This window comes from Athene noctua, chromosome 2 (assembly GCF_965140245.1).
Source record: "Athene noctua chromosome 2, bAthNoc1.hap1.1, whole genome shotgun sequence".
In the NCBI taxonomy this organism is placed as follows: Eukaryota; Metazoa; Chordata; class Aves; order Strigiformes; family Strigidae; genus Athene; species Athene noctua.
In genome coordinates, this window is record NC_134038.1 from 130,941,845 (window position 1) to 130,961,162 (window position 19,318).

The 19,318-nt window shown below is 40.7% G+C and overlaps 1 protein-coding gene across 1 annotated transcript in view; it reads left to right on the plus strand.

Annotated features, from left to right (window-relative positions):
• The first annotated feature begins 8,876 nt into the window (after positions 1-8,876).
• The window catches only part of SDHAF3 (succinate dehydrogenase complex assembly factor 3), a 32,074-nt gene continuing 21,632 nt past the window's right edge, over positions 8,877-19,318 (plus strand). The window contains exon 1 of the mRNA XM_074900322.1: positions 8,877-9,076. Coding sequence (XP_074756423.1) covers positions 8,915-9,076 — 162 coding nt within the window. The 5' untranslated portion in view covers positions 8,877-8,914. The remainder of the gene's footprint in view (positions 9,077-19,318) is intronic.

The following is a 19,318-nucleotide window of genomic DNA, read 5'->3' on the forward strand; positions in this document are numbered from 1 at the left end:
AACTCATTGTCAAAGATTTAAAAATATGCATTATTTTTTTCTACCCTGATAATGAATATTAAAATGTTATAATTTATATATGGTAAAAAAACCACCCCAAAATAGGAGAATAAATGATGCTATGGCACTTTGTAGTTGCTGTCTCCAGCGACTTGTTTCTTTAGAAGAGACTGTCACCATCCTACTATCTAACCCATTAGACTGAGACAGTTGATCATTTTTTTCCTGCAGCTTGGTTTTGCAATTGAAGGGCTTTGTGCTTTCTACAGCACCTGGAGCTGCTACTGCTCCATAGCATACAAGAACAAATTATCCTTCAACATCTCAGTGTAAGATCAAATCTCAAAGAAGCAAGAAATCAAATGCCACTTTCACAAATCAGTGAGGAGTTTGTGATCACTAACTTACTTGTTTTTCAGTCTAAAAATTATTCCTGTGGCACCCTGTAAATAACCTTTGTTTTGGTTTAGGAGAAGTGCAAAGCCATAATTCACAAAGCAAACATCAATAAACTCATTATTAAAAACCATATTCCACAGATGGGATCATTTCAATACTAAGAAATGCAGCATGTCTTTTGATCACTACCAATCTTGCCTTCGGGTGGTTTGGGAAGGGGGTGGAGGGAGGAACTGATGAACAGTGATAGTACTGTTGGATGAAGTGGGTTCAAGGAACCTTAAGTATTTATGTTAAAGCTACCTTTTTTTCTTGTGGTATCCTATAGGTCCATCCTGAATCTCAACCATTAATAGATGGTGTTATATCAAGACACCACAAAGGAAAATCCTGCCTACCAAGAAATGTAACTCCAGATACTACCAGATCTAGTGAATAATAAACCCGGGATAAATAACCATCCAGATACCCCCCGGCCTGTAGTGTGGTGCTGAATTTCAGGGTAGGGAACACAACAAACAGACAAGAACGGTTACAGAGCTGCACAGTTTGATATCGGATGTGTTTTCCTGATTGATTACAGCATCAGAAACTGGACAGAGACAAGACATGCTTATTTGACGCTTCACATCAAAGGTGATGCCAAGTGCTTTAACGCAAGGCCAGTTAAATATTCCAGTACTTGGTCAGTATGCTAAATTGTCCTGGACAGACTGGTTGCATTTAGAGAGCTATCAAAGGGCTAGGAAGAGCCTGAGCTGGGAAATGTGCTTTGCTGATAGCATACTGTTTATGCCAAAATGATGAATGACGTTGGATAACACGTGCTTCATTTTAAACAGCAGACTGATCTGGACTCATGAAATACTAACAGCATTATAGCAAAGCCTTGAACCTGAAAATCCATAGCCTCTGAGGAAGGTAAAAGGAGAAATGCAAACATCCTCAAAGGATGACAAAATTCACGTTTGGCTTCAAATTTTGCAGCTCAGCTCTGATTTGTGCTCTGTAGCATGCAGCACAGTCTGCGCTCGCAGCTGCATCTCTCATGACCGGTGCATTTTTCTCCCCATGGGACAGTAAGGGCTCTCATGCCGGTATGAGACCCATAGGGCTCATGCTTCACTTGCGGCATGTAGGCTGTCATCTATAGACCCTAAAAGCCGAGAACGGATTTCCAATTGATCTGTGATTGGTTTACTTGCTGGAGGTAGGGAGAAGGGGAAAGCACAGTCTTCTTCCCAGTCCCCTTTGCCACAGTACTGCTGCCAAAACTGAAGCAGCCACACAGAGAGCTGAGGAAGCTTTTAAAACTTAATTAAGGAAGAAAGCAAACAAAATAATACTATAGTGTGTTTACTTAGAGCTGCAGTGCTGCCAGAGAAACCACATAGCTTGCATTTGTAAGCTATGCTTTTCATATAAAACATATTTAATTAAAACAGAAGACAGGACAACAAGCTTTCTTCTAACTTCATTTAAACACATGTTTATGTTGTGTTTTAAATTCCCCTTGGGTTAATGCAAAGCTGCGCTAAAATCTTAGAAGTGATGTAGCCTAGCTAGTTTTACTCCCCGAGTTTAGACTTGGGGGCCCAATGGCATGTCATCTGAGTCTCCCAGGATCTGTGGATGCCATTGTTCAGGAGGGGTTCACTTGTGCTTACCTCCTGATGCTCGGAGACTGAGCTATGGTTTTGCATTCACACACATATGCTCTTTTCTGAAGATTTTCAAAATATTAATTTATTTAGTCTGGCCATCTTCTCCCTTGTTCTGTTTCTCCTCTGTGTTGCAACCATCAACATAACAATTTCTGTGCTCTTTTTGTGTTCTTCTGGAAGGAATTTTAATGGATTTGTGGAAGCAGCTTTGCATGGATTTAAGTTTTACAATGACTTACTAAGTAGACCGGGAAAAAAACTTTACCCGTGAATGGTGCACGTTTTATATTTTATTTGAAATAACAAAACATGCTCTTTCAAACTGTATTTATGTGAATTAAAAGGAGAATATTGCATGTTTCACAGAATTTTAATGATGTTGAACAGAACAGCACATGTGGCAGAGTAACCAAGAGGATTAGTAGTATATTTATCAGAAAGATTGTTCATAAAAGGAGGACACACATGGTGATTCTAAATATTGACATTTTCAATTTCTGTTTGAATTTTCAAAAGTAGAATTGTTTTGCAATATAGGCAATCTTTTGGGTGTTTTCTTTGAATGTTGAAACCAATAATAGCTTAAAGACAAAAAAGACTTCCAGCTCACAGTCTGATTTGGCACCACTGCCTATAAATTTAAAGTGTAGGATTTTCCCTCTAAAAAGATTTTGCCTGTCTTTACACTGAATTTTGCTGGTCTTTAATCATGCTAGCCAAAATTTTAATTTTGGATCTGTTCACTGAGTTGAACGCTTTTGGAAAATTTCAGATGAATAGTAGGTGTTTCTGAAAATGAGATTAGAGAAAACCCTCACAGGTTCTTTACAATCCTTCTTTCTTTCTTTCACAACCACTTACCTGAGAAGCGCTCGTCCCTCTGTACTTCAAAATCTGGCACTGGACTAGGGAGAGGATTGTTGCAGAGAGGAAGGTGGGGAGGTGGTGAGCAGGAGGGTCCACGAGTCTGGCACTCCTCCAGCATGAAGCTGCCTACATTTGGCTCACTGCAAAGCTCTGCTCAGACATGTTTAAGCAGAATCCTGATAGAGTTTGGCAGCTAAATTCTCTGAAGATTTCCAATACACTTGGCATCTTTCAAGTCTGCAGGAGGCAAGCAGAGCTTCCTCGGGAACTGCTTCTTTTGACTGTCAAAAAAATGTGTTTTGGATGATACAGATCATCTGTTTCAGAAGAAAGAACAAGAAATCCTGCAATGAATGAGCAGCTCAAGCATAAGCTGAACGAAAGGAAAACTTCCTTTTAATGTCCAAAAGCTATCAACACACCAAGCATGCAACTGACTGAAGTCCAGAAACAGATGGCTGTGTCTCCTTTCCAAATTGTCATGTACTTTATTTATTTCATAAGAAATACTTCCTATTATTTGGTTTCATCCTACTATGAGATGCATACAGGAGTACCTGAAGCTATCCTGAGGAGTTACACCAAACAGCATTTTTTATGGCATATTTTTTCCTCACTGAAATGGAGTTTTTGAATGAAAACCATCTGTCCTATTCTTACTACTGTGCCCTGCTGACCAGCCTGGGGCATACCAAGCACAGCCTGTGTGAAGAACAGCAATTTCACCTGGGCCATTCCTGGACAGGCAGCTAGTTGTCTCTGCAGCCAACAGAAAACTTGGCTGGTATCTTCATCAGTCTGTATTTTCCCAAGCCCTGGTGAAAGAGCTGATCCATTTTTTAACAGCATCCATGTATAATAGTTTACATGTCCAAATTTTTGGTGGGTTTTGAAGCAGACCGTCCTATGCTAGGACTGATTTTGCTCCAGTTGAAGCAAGGACAAAGCTCTACTCCACTTCAACAGAGGCAGAAATATCCTGTGAATCTCCAATTACTTTCCAAGTCCCACAAAGAAGGGATAATTCCGCGTCTTTTTAGTTTATGAGGCACACTGGAAGATGCCGCAGAATATTTAGCAGGCAATTTGTGCCTTCATAACAGATCTTTGGCTTAGCTTCTGAATCAGAAAAGCAGAAAAGTCTGCCTTGGTCTGGAATAGTATGCAAAAAGGAGCTGTCTTGAATCTATTTGAATATTTAGAGAGTTTATTAAAAAATTCATCATTCTGAAGTAAGAGATGCAATTTTGTTGTGATCTGCACTATGCACAAGTAAGATTAATGGGACAAAACTATATGTTCGTGGGGTTTTTTTTGTGTTTTTTTTTTTTTTTTTTTTTAAATAACAGGAAATTAGACTGTACTTTAACATTGACCTACAGTTTAGGGGAGAAGATTGCAGATTATCCTCTGTTGTTAACAAGTGACAATACAATTTAGCTTCGTCAGGACTACCAATGGTTCTGGAAAGGAATATCACATCATTGCATTCTATATTTAATCACTTATTTTGATTCACAAAAAGAACTCCTCTCAGGATGCTCTTGATAATTTTTAAAATTACAGCAATTATAACAGCTCAATAAATACTTCAGCTTCATCTTCTTTAGTCAACACATTACTGATAAAAGAAAAAAATAAACATGGAACTGTTCCTCCAGTCTTTCCACATTTGGAGTTAGGACTGTAGCAAACAACATGGTCACTGTGGCAGATTGATGGGATCAAAATCTGTCTTCTCCTTTTTACTGATCTGCTGCTAGCTCAGAAGGATGGCTAAGCAACTAGAGCATTTTGCATCTATGATTTACCGCAGATTTCTTGTATATCCTTGGGAAAAGGCTGAGGAGCTACTCAGACAGTCCAAGCCATGTAAATAAAGATTTAGTACATTGGCTAAGCGACTCTGCCTGCCTTTGTGCTGCCCTATGGCAGAGCTGATACTGCCTCCCCAGATCCAAAGGCACTATGCTGTATGTCACACAGATAGTCTGGTACCTTTGTAGGATCCACTCCAATTTTAGCATAACTAACACCAAGCCAGTACTCAAAAATCCAGCTGGATGCAGAAGAATCCTTTATGGGGCATCTAAATCACATATACCCCAGTACATCCTTCTATCTACAGCTGAAAAGAATTAGGGATTGATTGCCTCCACTTGCCTAAAAGAAGTGGGATGAATCCCTCTCTTGAGGTGCCTTTTTCTTTGGTGCAAGCTAAGAAGTGCTCTTAGGCCATGAAGCACTGGGGGTGGCAGTACAGATGCCCCGGTGCCCTGCACAGAAGCATTACTGCCTGGAAGCACAGGCAGGTGTCTGCAAAAGGCAAGAGGAGGAGTTGCACTCAAGCACATTAGCTAAAACTGTGTCTGGACTTGAGCTGTGGTATAGATATTTTGAGTACTGATGACTGAGAGGTCATTATATGAAAATAATACCTCTAATGTCTTATTATATCTTAACAAGTTCATAAAATAGTAGAATCATAGAATGGTTTGGGCTCGAAGGGACCTTAAAGATCACCTAGTTTGAACCCCACTAGACCAGGTTGCTCAAAGCCCCATCCAACTTGGCCTTGAACGCTTCCAGGGAGGGGGCATCCACAACCTCTCCGCGCAACCTGTGGCAGTGTCTCACCAGCCTCATAGTGAAAAATTTCTTCCTTACATCTAATCTAAATCTACACTTTAAAGCCATTAACCCTCATCCTATCACTACACTCCTTGATAAAGAGTCCTTTCCCATCTTTTCTGTAGGAAAACCACTATATAAGTTCTCTCTGGAGCCTTCTCTTTTCCAGGATGAACAACACCAGCTCTCTCAACCTCGTCCTCATAAGGGAAGTGCTCCAGCACCCTGATCTTCTTTTGACCTTTCTCTGGACCCGCTTGAGCAGGTCCATGTCCTTTTGATGTTGGGTTCCCCAGAGCTCGACACAGTACTGCAGGTGGGGTCTCATGAGAGTGGAGCAGAGGGGGAGAATCACCTCCTTTGACATGCTGGTCATGCTTCTCTTGATGCAGCCCAGGATACGGTTGGCTTTCTGGGCTGCAAGCGCACGATGCTGGCTCATGGTCAGTTTTTCATCTACCAACACTCCCAAGTGCTTCTCTGCAGGGCTGCTCTCAATCCACTCATCATTGCCCATCCTGTATTTGTGCTTGGGATTGCCCTGACCCATGTGCAGGACCTTGCACTTGGCCTTTTTAACTTCATGAGGTTCACATGGTCCCACCTCTCCAGCCTGTCCAGGTCCCTCTGGATGGCACATCCCTTCCCTCCAGCGTGTTGACCACATCACACAGCCTGGTGTCGTCAGCAAACTTGCTGAGGGTGCACTTGATCCCACTGTCCATGTCAGCAAAAAAGGTGTTAAACAGCGCCGGTCCCAACACCAACTCCTGAGGAACGCCACTTGTTACTGCTCTCCACTTGGACATTGAGCTGTTGACTTCAGCTCTTTAAGTGCAATCATCCAGCCAATTCCTCATCCACTGAGTGCTCCATCCATCAAATCCATGTCTCTCCAATTTAGAGACAAGGATGTTGCACAGGACAGTGTCAAATGCTTTGCACAAGTCCAGTCAGTTGCTCTTCCCTTATCCGCTGATGTTGTAACCCCGTCATAGCAGGCCACCAAATTTGTCAGGCATGATTTGCCCTTAGTGAAGCATGTTGGCTGTCAACAATCACCTCCTTATTTTCCATGTGCCTTAGCATAGGTTCCAGTAGGATCCACTCCATGATCTTACTGGGCACAGAGATGAGACTGACTGGCCTGTAGTTTCCTGAGTCTTCCTTTTTTCCTTTTTTTAAAATGGGGTTATGTTTCTCCTCTTCCAGTCCATGGGAACTTCACTGGAATGCCATGACTTGTCAAATATGACGGACAGCAGCTTAGCCACTTCATCTGCCAGTCCCCTCAGGATCCGTGGGTGGATCTCATCAGTTCCCATTGTGCCCCTTCAGGTTCCTTAGAGTTCTGACGGTGAGTCCTTTTGTGCCCATACACAAGGGATATGGCATTCAACTTCCTCTGCAGCCTCTCCACGTTCCCTAATAGTGCAGAGTCCTCTGAGGACTTTGAGCTACAAAAATTATTAATGGGCAAAGGCTGACAGCTTAGTCTGTTATCAACCAGCTTGCTGAGTTTACAGCTTTGTCTTCTGTTCCATGCGGAACTTACCAACAAATTCCTTGCTCCTCTGGCAGCACCTAGGGGAGGTGCAAGGAGGAGGTTCCAGAGCTGCATCTGAAGCAGCCCAGAGGTGCATAGATGCTGTGGGAATCCTCCTCTTCTGCTGGGTAGGAACCACCTGCCCCAGAGGATGGACAAAATGGCTTTTGGTCTATGTGGAAAGGAAGACAAGGTGTAAAAAATGTTTAAGGTTACAGATCTGGCTGATTATCCTGAGCATCTGAGCCACAAAGCAAGTGCCCAGTAGAGGGCTTAAGCAGGCCACTAAAGGAAAAGGACTCCTAAAAAAACCCATAGTATGGATGTAGCAAGGAGAAAGCTGTCAATGTACAAGGTTAAGTACGGTGATCATTATATTAAAAAAGATTTAATGAATGTAAATGAATGCATTCTCAGACAATTCAGTGGAATCGCATCAGCACAAATAAAACTCCTATAACAGATCAGTTTTTTTAACTTCAGTCTCTTAAAGACACTGGGGTAGACAAAATGCGTAAAGTCCAGAAATCCTTCCTCAAACATCTGCAGAAAATAGAATTTGAAAATATAGAAAAACCAATCGATTTGAGGATCAGGCCTCCCCTGCCAGGTGCTGTCTGCCCACCCCAAGAGCATCACAGGCATAAAGAGAACTGGAAACTGCCAGTGAGGGAGAGTGAAACTGTAAGTTTTCTTTCACTTCAGTAACTTTTGTGTTACTGGGACTTGCAGTTTTCCGTCACTGAAGTGCTTGGGGGAATAAACAAACATAGTGAAATGGTAGTGAGCAAAATAGTCTGTAGTTTGCTCTTTTCTCTATTGCTCGTGTATAATTGACTTGGGGTTTTGATGAGGCAGTACATTTTTATGACACTTTCAGTATCCTGGGAAACGCTTAACGCTCCCTGGGCCTGTAGAAATGTTTCTTTTTCATTTTGAAGAGTCAATGATTTGACTGGCGGGAAGGCGCTTTACAGGAACCCATGATGAGGCAGGACTTTCACCCCTGCTGCCACCGCCTGATTTTCAGACTCTGCTTTTTCCAAATATCCACGGCTGTTGACAGTTGAAGATTTTTCCATGTGGGTGGCTTGGATGTGATGTTAAACAGCTGAAAAAACGTTATGGAGAGCTGGGGGAGTTGCAGCTTGGGCTGTAGGTGGGAGGTTAACAGAAAGCTGGAGCTTGGCTCGGTGGTAACAATGTGACGGCACAAAGACCCGAGCAACACCAAGATTTCTTACTGCCTCTGCTCTTGTCTCTCACCCTTACTTAAAAATGCAGATAAATCAAATTTAAGCATAGGAGTCTTGGTTTAGGTGGTCTAATTAATTTGAGCCAAATTCTACCCAGGTATAGAGTCACAGTTTGTTCTTGTGGTGGTGATAACAGAGATAAAAATTGACTAGTTTTAAAATTTTTATGGCGAACCCTGCCATCCCCATACATCTTTTTCAGACAAGGCGAATTGCTTATTCATCCTCCATCTATTTTAAGAGTAATATTTGCAACTGAATATCTTAGTAACGTTTTAAACACTGGGCAGATGAACACGGTGCAGATGAATTTTCTGCAAAGAGTAGGCTCTGAGTTTTTCCGGCGTTATTTTCTCACATAAAATGCCGAGATTTAGTTTCAAGACGCGCCTGTACTACTGTGCAGTCACGCAAGCCGCCAAGCGGGACACCCTCCCTGTGCCCGGCGCTCGGCCCTGCCCGCCCCGGGCCCGGGCCGGCCCTGCCCACAGCTCGGCCCCCTCGCCCCGCCCCCGGCGCGGCCGCCTCAGGGCTCGGCCGGTCCCGCCGCCATGCCGGGCGGTGCGCGGGGCCTGTACCGGCGGATCCTGCTGCTGCACCGGGCGCTGCCGGCCGCCCTGCGGGCGCTGGGGGACCGCTACGTGAAGGAGGAGTTCAGGAAGCACAAGGCCGCCGGGCCCGCCGAGGCCCAGCGCTTCCTGCGGGAATGGGAGGCAAGTGCCCGCCGCCCCGCAGGCTCTGACGGGGCGCCGCCTCCCCAGCCGCGGGCCCGGCGAGGGGCTCGGAGCCCGGCCCTCGCTGCCCGGCACTCGCTGCCGGCGGGCGCCGCGCACCCGCCCGCTGCTCCCCCCCCGGGCCGGGAGCGGCGGGGCCGCAGGGGCGGCCCAGGCAAGGCCCGGGCGCCCGCCGCGCTGAGGGGGACCGGCCTCTCGCAAGCCGCCCTTGAGGCGGCGGCCGGCGCCTCGCTCGCCGGCTGCGCCAGCTGCAGCTCGCTGTGCGAGGCGTTGCTGAGGGATGTGTGTCACGGAGAGCGGCGCAGAAAGTGCCCGTTCCCTCCTTGGCTGCTAGGGCCCGCTGGGGCGCGGGTTGGTGCTTGGCGTGAGTGCCTTCCGCGGGCGCCCTCCCCCCAAGGGCGAGCTCGTTCCACAGGTAGAAAATGCCTTGTAGTTCTGCATCTCTGCGCAGGTTATCTTTTGTGGTATTAATTTCCTTGCCTCATCTCTGTGTGATTACAACTATGCACACACAAGTGTATATATAACAGAATGACAATTACATAATTAGCTATATATACGCGTATAAAAATAAAATGATCTGTATAACTTATACATTAAATAAATGTGTATATATATTTATAACTACATATATAGCTAATTGTATAATTGGCTAAATACATAGGTGTAAATAGCTTCCCTGTGAACTTGTATTTCACTTTTGAATGACATTTTTCCAGAGTGTTTCTGAAGAAAATGAGTCTTACGTGAATATTGCTTCTCTGCTTACCCCACCTCCACCGCTTCCCCTGAACTTAGCGACTGGTTTCACCAACGACAGAAAAGCAGATGGCTCGCAAGTGGTTAGGATGTAAAAAGTTTCACGAGCAGCAGAGGAGGGAGACTTGAGGTGCTTTCCCCACACGCCTGATCTCCGGCAGTTGCTAGCATATTAATTGATCCCCAAAAATCCATGTGACAGGCAAATGTTATAGACGCTTCACAGAGGAAAAACTTCAATTAAAGCATGAAAGCAACTGCGAGAGACAGATCTATAGACAAATTTCCGATTAATTTTCATGCTTGTTGAACTACTGGTTTGGTAATATTTTTGAATCTCAAAGCTGTTTTCCTTTCTGTAGAAGAAATGTATTCTCCTCAGCCCTGGAAGCTGGTTTGTGTAGGTAGCATCCAGTGCCTCCTGGTTTCCCAACAGAAGGATAATGGGGGGAGATCTGATCCATCCTTTCTATCCGCTGTAGCTGAAATCCTGGGGGTAGAGCAGTTCTATTACCTTTGCGCCAGGGTATCAGGAACCAGCAGGGAGAACGGTGCATGGTATTCCCTTCAGAGGAAAGGAATAAGTGTATATTTTAATTGTCTCTTGCCAACTGATAGATCCTGAAATTAGGAAAACTTGTATCTACCGCTCAAATGCCTGATGCTATTGTAATTCTCAGTTGCAGTTTACTTGAAATTGCCAAAATGTTTCTGCATCGCTGCTTCCAGTTTTAACATGAGCTAAAAAGACAAGTTACAGGTTACTGTTTTCAGTGCTGAAATCTTCCTTAAAATAGTTTTAAGAAAGGAAGAAAATGTTTGCATTAAAATATCTTTAGCCATTTCTGTGAAGTAAACAAATAGTGAAAATGTTTCTCAGTTTTAAAATATTTTGTAAGTACATCATAGGGAAAACAAAAAAATTAGACTACAAGGAACAGAAGTTGAATTTTGAAACCTGACATTTAGTGCTATTAGCTATAATATGTTCAAGGAAAGGAAACTAATTTAATAACTGTTTTCAGTGTGTGCGTATAAAGAACTTTGCAAATATGTCTGTCTTCTAACAAGATGCTGGGAGATGTGGTTTTTCATCTTTAATTTTTGTTTTATTCTGAGATTTTTTTTCTCCCCCAAATAATAATCTGTTTCAAGGATGGAATTTAAATCAGACTTTCCCACTTTTTGGCCTGTGGGACTCACTCTGTGTCTTACACTGTGCTGTGGTTCCCAGACCTTTGAAGACTGCACTAGATAACTTTGCACCCTTCCTGGGCAGCAGCACACTCTTTTAATCAGAAATAGGCTGGAGGCTCTAGAATGGTTCTTACAGAACACACCAGCGTACCTGGGAAGCGCGTGGTTCCTGAAGGACGAATGAATCGCACAGTTAAGCAATGTGCAAAGCTGTGATATGCTACCTCACATACATGAGCTGTAACTGCACTTCTTTCTTCCATATCTGTTTTAATTAAAACAAAACCAGAACCAACCGAATCAATCAACCCCCCAAACAAACTTATTCTCTGTTAAATTTTAGCCATTTTTGGGGGAAAAAGGGGAAGTTACAGCTCTGTTAACAGGATTTTGGCATGTTGCATGTCAGGCACTTTTCTTCCCCATTTGCTTGTTTATTAAGGTACATATATACTTTACTGTATGCACTTCAGTGTTGTTGGTACTTAACTTCCATCTGGCAAACCTCTTTCCTCATGTCTTCTACTGCATGCAGGGTGGCTGGTATGGAGTGGCATAATGTCTCATGTTACAGAAAAATAGTATTAATAATTTTATATTAAAATAGTATATCTTAATGTATATACTTTTACCAGAGGGTAAAGATTATGGATATGGTGACTGCATGGATGTTTTTTGACTTTGAATAAGGACTTCAATATGGAAGTGTAATCTTAATAAGCCACCCCATATGCTTTTTGAGTGAAAATTTCCAAGGACGACTTATTTTAACATGAAATTGCTTGACTTTTGTTAAAACTCTTGAGGCTTTTTTTGGATAGTCAGACCTTCTGTATGTGCTTGAATATACCAGTTCATAGTCTGTGTTTGTGGTATGCTTTCTTGTCCTCCAGTTTGCTAATTGTTTGGTTAACAGGCCTGGCATTTTAATCGTATTATGGTTACACCAAACAATTTTCTCTCCCCCTTGGTATTTAAATCATGATGATTCAAGGGAACTGGGCACACTGATTGTTTATCAAAGAAAACAAGCTGAGCAATTTCCCTTTGTTTCTTGTGAAACATGGTAAGAAACCTGTAGGATTTTACGTTAAAAGCTTTTAAAAAACCTTTAAAAAACTTTAAAAAATTAAGGAATCTTAGGTTTTGCACTGCAGCTTGTGGGAAGAACCCAGTGCAGGACCTGAATACACAGCTTAATTCTCCAACAAGGGTACAGCTATTTTGAATATCCTTACAGTCCACAGAAGCACAGGTGGAGCCTTAGAGGGAGATTTCTAAGATTAACTTTAAAAAGAAATGGGCACAAAATAGAGGTAAAAGGGCTCCCAAATGATATTATCATAGTATGTGAATGATTCATATCATTTTCATGTAAAGGAGATGAGAAGGAATCCCCTTGTTTGTCATGCACAGGGAATTGAGGGGTTTAGTGATAGAACCCAACCGCATAGATGGCTAATATCATTTTATGGGAAACCTAAACTGACCTGTTTGCATTTGCAAAATAAGGAAGCTGTCCTTTGAATATTTTTGGAAGAATTCTTAAATGAATAATACTGATAGAAATAGTCTGCCAGTATGTATACATTTATACAAAAGTATAACAATGTAAATTTTGTGTTTTTCCTGTCATTGGTGTTGGATCGATGGTTTGCGTCTTGAAACCTGCTGGGAAGTATTAAAGGGGGATGCCAGAAAGCCAGCTTTGTTGTTCAGGAATTGTGGATGTTCAGGTAGATTCAAATTAAGTATTTAAATTATTAATATAAGTTCCTTTCTATTTTCTAAATATTTAATATTTTAATTAAAATAATTGGTACTCATTTACAGGAGATGGCTAATATAATTAGATTGATAGCGATTATTACCTTGGAGTGCTATTGAATTAATGTTGACAGATATGATAAGTGAATTAGTTCAGCAGTCTTCTAAATCATATGGTAGCTGATGAGAATGCTTACTTAAGATAATAGTAAGATAATATTGATTACCTTATTCCAAGTTACAAATGATATAATGCAGAATACAGATAAGTAATTTCAGTAATCATTTGTTTTACATCATTTAAGTTAATTCTTTTAATTTTGAAAATGATTCTTTCATACTTAGCTTGTTTAAAAAGCCTGACCCTGTAGATTGGAAGGTCTGGACTATCTTGAGATGAGCAGAATTGTTCTGCAGAATTACATGACATTTTCTCACATCTAATAGATTGAATAAATTGCCTTTGAAATGCTTTGGCCACTCTTGACTCTGAAAGCCTTTGACTAAGCTTTCAAATGAACTGAGACTGGTTTGGGAGCTGGCATTTGCTGTTCTATACTCAGAAGAAAGGTGACATTTTTTCATTCTTGATAATAAATCTAGGCATTATATTGGTAAAATGAAGGTGGAACTGTATCTCTGGGGAACTTTGTCACGTAGCTTCTCAAGAACAGCTAATTTTTTTGAATCAGTATGATATTTGATATGTGACAAATAATTGTCATTCATCACATTTGTTTTCAATTGCCCGTATCACTTGCAGTATTTAGTTTGCTGGGGTATTGTGGAATGGTCTCATGGTATTTCCCAGGACATAGTTGTCCTGAGACATCTTTTTCTGCTTTTGAGTGGATACACTTAGATAATTTTCTGCTTCTTAATTCTTTGGGTTAGTATGATCTTCCCTCCCCTTCTTGATTTATATTTAGGCTTCTGGCACTCAAAAATATGTTGAGATGTTGAAAGGAGAATTTGAAGAGCAAATAGCAAATGAAAGTTGGATGGGTGGAAGAGGAAACTGGCCAGTATTGGAGTAAGGCTGGAATGGGAATGGGGTGTGTGGGTTGCCCTTTTTACTGTCTTTCAGCAAATATGTAGGTTGAATAATTCTAAAACTGCTGCTGACTTTCTGTATTCTGCTCTCAGTTTTAGTGAAGTACATTATATAAGTGATCTTTCCTTTGTCTGACAAAGAAATAGATTTTTTTGGAAGTGAAATATGGCTTTAAGGTTTTTGTCATTTGATGACTTCAGTAAAAGTTGTGAAATAGGATTTAAGAGTAGTATTTCACTGTAACATTACCGGATATGTTGGAATTTGCTTTTAGTGATTTTTATGGCTATCTGGATGAAAACCCTCTTATTAAGAATAAATTCCTACTGAGACGTATGTATTTAGCCTCCACTTAGGGTGTTCACTGGGTATTAATTTGTAAGAACTAAATTGGAGACAATTTCCTCTATTTTCTTTGATATTCCTCAAAAGGCAGGAAAGAATTTCTCACTTTTCTGAGAACCGTGGAGTTGTGGCTGATAAATGGAAGAGCATGTGGGATTTGGGTATGACCAGCCACAGGAAATCAGCCTGCTGCTCTGACCCGGTGTTCCTGGTGGCCTGCTTTGCTGTAAGGTTTGAAGTCTACCCGTGTAAGATGGCAATTTTGCCTTGGTGCACCCATGATTTGGTGAGTTTTCTGAACCAGCATTCATCTGCAATTATCCCATTGACCAGAGAAATAAAGGCAAAGGATGACGACCACATGGAGTTTCACAGTAACACCCGTTTCATATTGTGGCATCACTTCCGTGTTTTCAGTGTTCCTTCAAATTTGGGTTTAGAAGCAGGAGCTGGTGTCTGCTTCTCTTCCACGGAGAATCCAGGTGGTCTGGGAGCTTTCTTGTGCAGAGAGACTTGGGGTAAACTGGTGGATACCCGCTGGCTTGTGCGCTGTGCATGCCTGTCACGGGAAGAGGCATTCATACTTCTCATCTGGAGAGCAGTGTAATTCTTTCAGATTCATCTGCTCACTGCTAAGGCCAGTGATTTTTTTTTTTTTTTCTTTTTTCTGTGTACATATTGATGTGGGATAGCATTTGATTAACTTTAAAAAACTGTGTTATGTTTAAATATACTGCATTTTTTTTTTCCAGTTTGGTGTGGTCTAGGGTTGATGGAAAGTAAGACTTAGGGCAAATGTGAGATTTTGGGTTAGACCTTTACTGTATTTTCCAAATTCAACATTTCCTAAGCTGCGGCATCAGTATTCTCTATGCTTCTGTCATGTTACTATGCCAATTATCCTATATTATCGTATCCGTGATTGCATGTAGCTAGTCAGATGGCTGTCTTGATAGCTGTGCCTTGTCTGCTAGTTGAAGTTTTTATTTACAACTGTTTTGCCCCAGTGGGAAATAATATCTGAGTCACTGAGGTCACATCAGACAGTAATGTCCATCACTTGTGTGTGCCAGTCGCCTCACGTAATATAATACATTGCACAGTAAATTCCACTGAAGTGACGGAACTCCGTATAAATGTGTGGTGAGCAAATAGGTGTATAAATTTCAGATGATTTGATCACTGCATGTATTTGTGAAGTATATAACAAGCCTTTGATATTTAAAGTGTGGCATTAATTAAATCCCAACTGAAATTTGCTGGCAGAGTACAGGAGATTTTATTAGTTATAGTTTAGATTGAGAAGTTTAAATTGCTGTAGAAGTAGGGCAAATATGTGTAAACAGTTTATTCCTTGCATTGAGTATCACTGACTTGGGAAATGAGCAGGCCATGTTTGTATGTTAATGCTCTCAGATTTGAAGACACTGTAGAAGTTTTGTGTATGCCTGCTCATGGATTCTTTTTTAATGAGTACAGGTTCATGACAGCCAGCATTTGATTAGATCTCTAAATAAAAGGAGTGGTCAGACACAGTAGAAACAGAACCAGCAGTGGAGCATTTACAGAATTGACAGTTTAAAAGGTAATTCAGGTTTCCATCTAGTGGTGGTATAAAATTGTGTCCAAGCCATATGAGACACAACATATGCATAACCATGCTAGCTAACATACCAGAGTGCTTGTGTATGTGTTTGAAACTTAGGAAATTGAAAGCTTTTATTATGTATAAACTATATACATAATAGCACATAATTCAGATTTTATGAAAAGATTTTTGAAGGTAAAGCTGTAATGATCAAGAATCTGTTATTCTGACAGTGTGCATTCAGATGCCTGAGTACTCTTTGAATCTCACAGTTTATCTTAGTTGCTGCAAATTAGCCCAATTCTGCTTTTTCGGTGTTCCTGGACAGCCATTTCAAAAAGTTTAACTTGGTACAGGTTATAGAAAGAAAACTGATGCTTAAAAAGTTGTCTTTAAGTTGTATGTGTGCAAGTATGAGTCTTGTTAGATTTCTTGTTTCCTCCTTAGGCTTAAAAAGAAAAATAGAGGAAGAGATGGGTGTTCTGATTGCTTTGCCTCCATCTTGATGTTCCAGCACTGTCTATTATTTAAAGTACTTTACAGGAGAATTTAGAGAACCTTACCAGGTTAGGTTTTCAGATGAAGATAATATTGAGGTAACTAATCCACAAATCTTTTTAACTTTGTTGTAGTTTAAGATAATGTAGTGGGTCAGAGAGACAAACTGAGTATGAATTGGAATTGCAAATTTATAAGGATTTTATTGACACCTCCCTTCTAGCATTTGTTCGGTACTTGTGTGAATATTGTCAGCTTGTAGTGTTTTGCAAGCATGGTAGGTTTTACTGTGTTTTCAGTGCATTTCCACTATCAATACTATAAACACTGCCAACTTTCCACAAGTGCTGTCAAGTACCATATTTTGTAATTACTGTAATAATATTATGAGTGCTGTAATTGCGCATACTGTATGGATGTGCTTTTCTGTCCTGTGTAGACACAAAATTGTTATTTTCTGCGAGTTGAAATGGAAACTGTAGCACATCTGAATAATTGTTTTGGAATTGGGTTTTTTTTTCTTCTTTCAGCATAATGTGAGATGTCTGCACAAGCAGCATTACACAAATTGGAGGATTTTTAAAGCCCCAGATGTATCACATCTGAATATAGAGCTGTACTTAGGATGTGTTCAGACCCATTAAGGGATGAAGACTTTTTTTATACACTTCACTAGTATTAAAGTCTGTTGATCAAATACATTTTTTACAAGGAGCTGAGCCTCATTTTTAAAATTCATAATCTTGTATTTAGTAGCATCTTTATCAATCTTCATGTTGTTTTAGCCATCTTTTGTAATGCCAAGAATTTTGGCTGTTTTAGCAGCTGACTGTATCTACAGCCATACATCTTCTAATTGATATCCTGCTGTTTATGCAGATCACTCCTGGGAATACACTGAGCAGAAAATTTCTGTTGAGATATCTTTATTTCTGTGTCTCAAAGCTGCTAATTTCAAACCGCATTTTTTGAAGGATATGATTTTAAAAACATACTAAATCATAGTCTCTGATAAAATGTTTGGATTTATAGGTTTTTAAAGGTCATTTCCAGAAGTAATATTAATGAGATATTTCTAATTAAATGTTCATTATACTAGAAGTAAGTTAGAAGTGATAGTAGAAGTAGAGTTACTGAGTATTGGTATTTAGGCTTAGTGTTATGTGGGGAGCTTGAGTCCTGTTAATATGCTCATTTTTTGTTGTTTCAGGGATATTAGTGAGAGACAGAGTGGTCTGAAGTGAAAGAGAGCATGACGCATTTTTTTTTCCCCTTGCAGTAACTGACTAAATCTGTAGAATACTTTCTGAATTCATCTTGCATGCATCTTTCAAGACCGGCTAGCAACTGTTCCTTGAAATGTAGATGCATATTCCTTTGATCTGTGGGAATTCCTGAATGATGTAAAATTGATATACTAGTTTTATATTATTTTATACTAATTTTTCTTCTTCCTGAAATATTCTATTTCCTAATATAGGGGAAATGAACAGATCATTAGGTCCCTGCAACTTTTTTTTTTTTTCTTCTGAATCTGAACCAGAAGAAGCCTGGTGGAAGGGTTTGAACTTAAGTCCCTATCACCATTGCTTCTTTGGAGATGTTATGGCTGATATCTACATGGAATGAACCTGAGCAATTGACTTAATCTTCTGTGGGCCACCAAATAGCATTTAGCTATTTGTTTCTTGCTTTTTATGATTGCATAGCAGAAGCATGTGGTCTTTGTATGCTGTTTGATGTATATGCAATCTGTATCGAGGGAAAAATTCATAATACATTAGCAGTCTTTGAGACTTCATCACTTTCCAACTGAAGTCTGTAATGCCCTCATGTGTAGTCTGAGCTGATTTTTGACTTGAAAAGTATCCTTCATAAAGCTGCAGTTTTTGAAGTGTACACATGATGGCAGCAAATACTTAAATTGTGAAGGCTTGTTTCTGTACTAGAGACATGTAGGATATTGAATTTTCTACTATAAACTAGAATTTTCACAGATTAAATTCTTCTTAAATTATTTCTTAGAATACATATTGAGATTTGTTAACATACTTCTTCAGATTTTGAGAAGGCTTTTTAATTTGAAAACTCTACTGTGGTTTCTACCTGGGTTAGCCATAATGTTTTCATAATGTGTTTTCTGATTTTGATTTGTACTGGGCTAGTTTGCTACCCCAGTAGCAAAACGCAGCAGCTACCCCAGTAGTTAGCAGTGTTTAGCATGGCTACCCTTTGATACCTTAGCAGGGAAAAGGGCACCTACAACACTCTGTTAACCCTCAGAGTGTTGCCCTGGCAATTCTGGCTCCCAGCTGGTGCTGGTTTGCTTTTCTGAAGCCCAGTTTTTCTCTGTTGGAGAGATATATCTGTACTCTCTGGAAAGAGATCTCTTACATTCCTCTTTCATGCTTCCTTAATAGATGTATATTTTTGATATATTGTGTAGTATTTTGTTAGTTATTTCTCCCCATTGCAGTCTTTCTTTCCAAGTTCTCATCTCCTAATCTAGATGAGTAATGTCAATTTTCCAGCAAGTATTCTTGGCCCAATGAAATATCCTTAGTACTGCTGTCAGTGATCGTACCTAGGCTGTGTCTTGGACTCTGCACTGAGACGTGCACAGCAGCTCCCTGTTTTCCTCCTTTGGGCTTCTAAAGCTGTGGGCCTGGGAGGGAGTTGGGAAGTGCTGTGACTGGGTCCTCAGTACAGCAATGAGGGCAACAGGGCTGAATGTCTGTGAGCATGGCTTGCATTTACCAACAGCAGCCTTCCTTGTTTTTAAACATCTAGCAATTAGATGATTGTTGATGTCTCAGGTCAATATTGGATAATGGTAGTTGGATAACCAGATGGTTTTTTAGCTACAGATCTGATGTCAGATGTCATATATTATGACATACATGACATAAAAGCACAACTTTGCTTGCTACCATAGTATCAGGAAGGGAGATAATTATCAGAGTAGCTTTCAGCTCTTGTTTCATCCAACTAACCTGGCAGCTGGGAAGAGTCA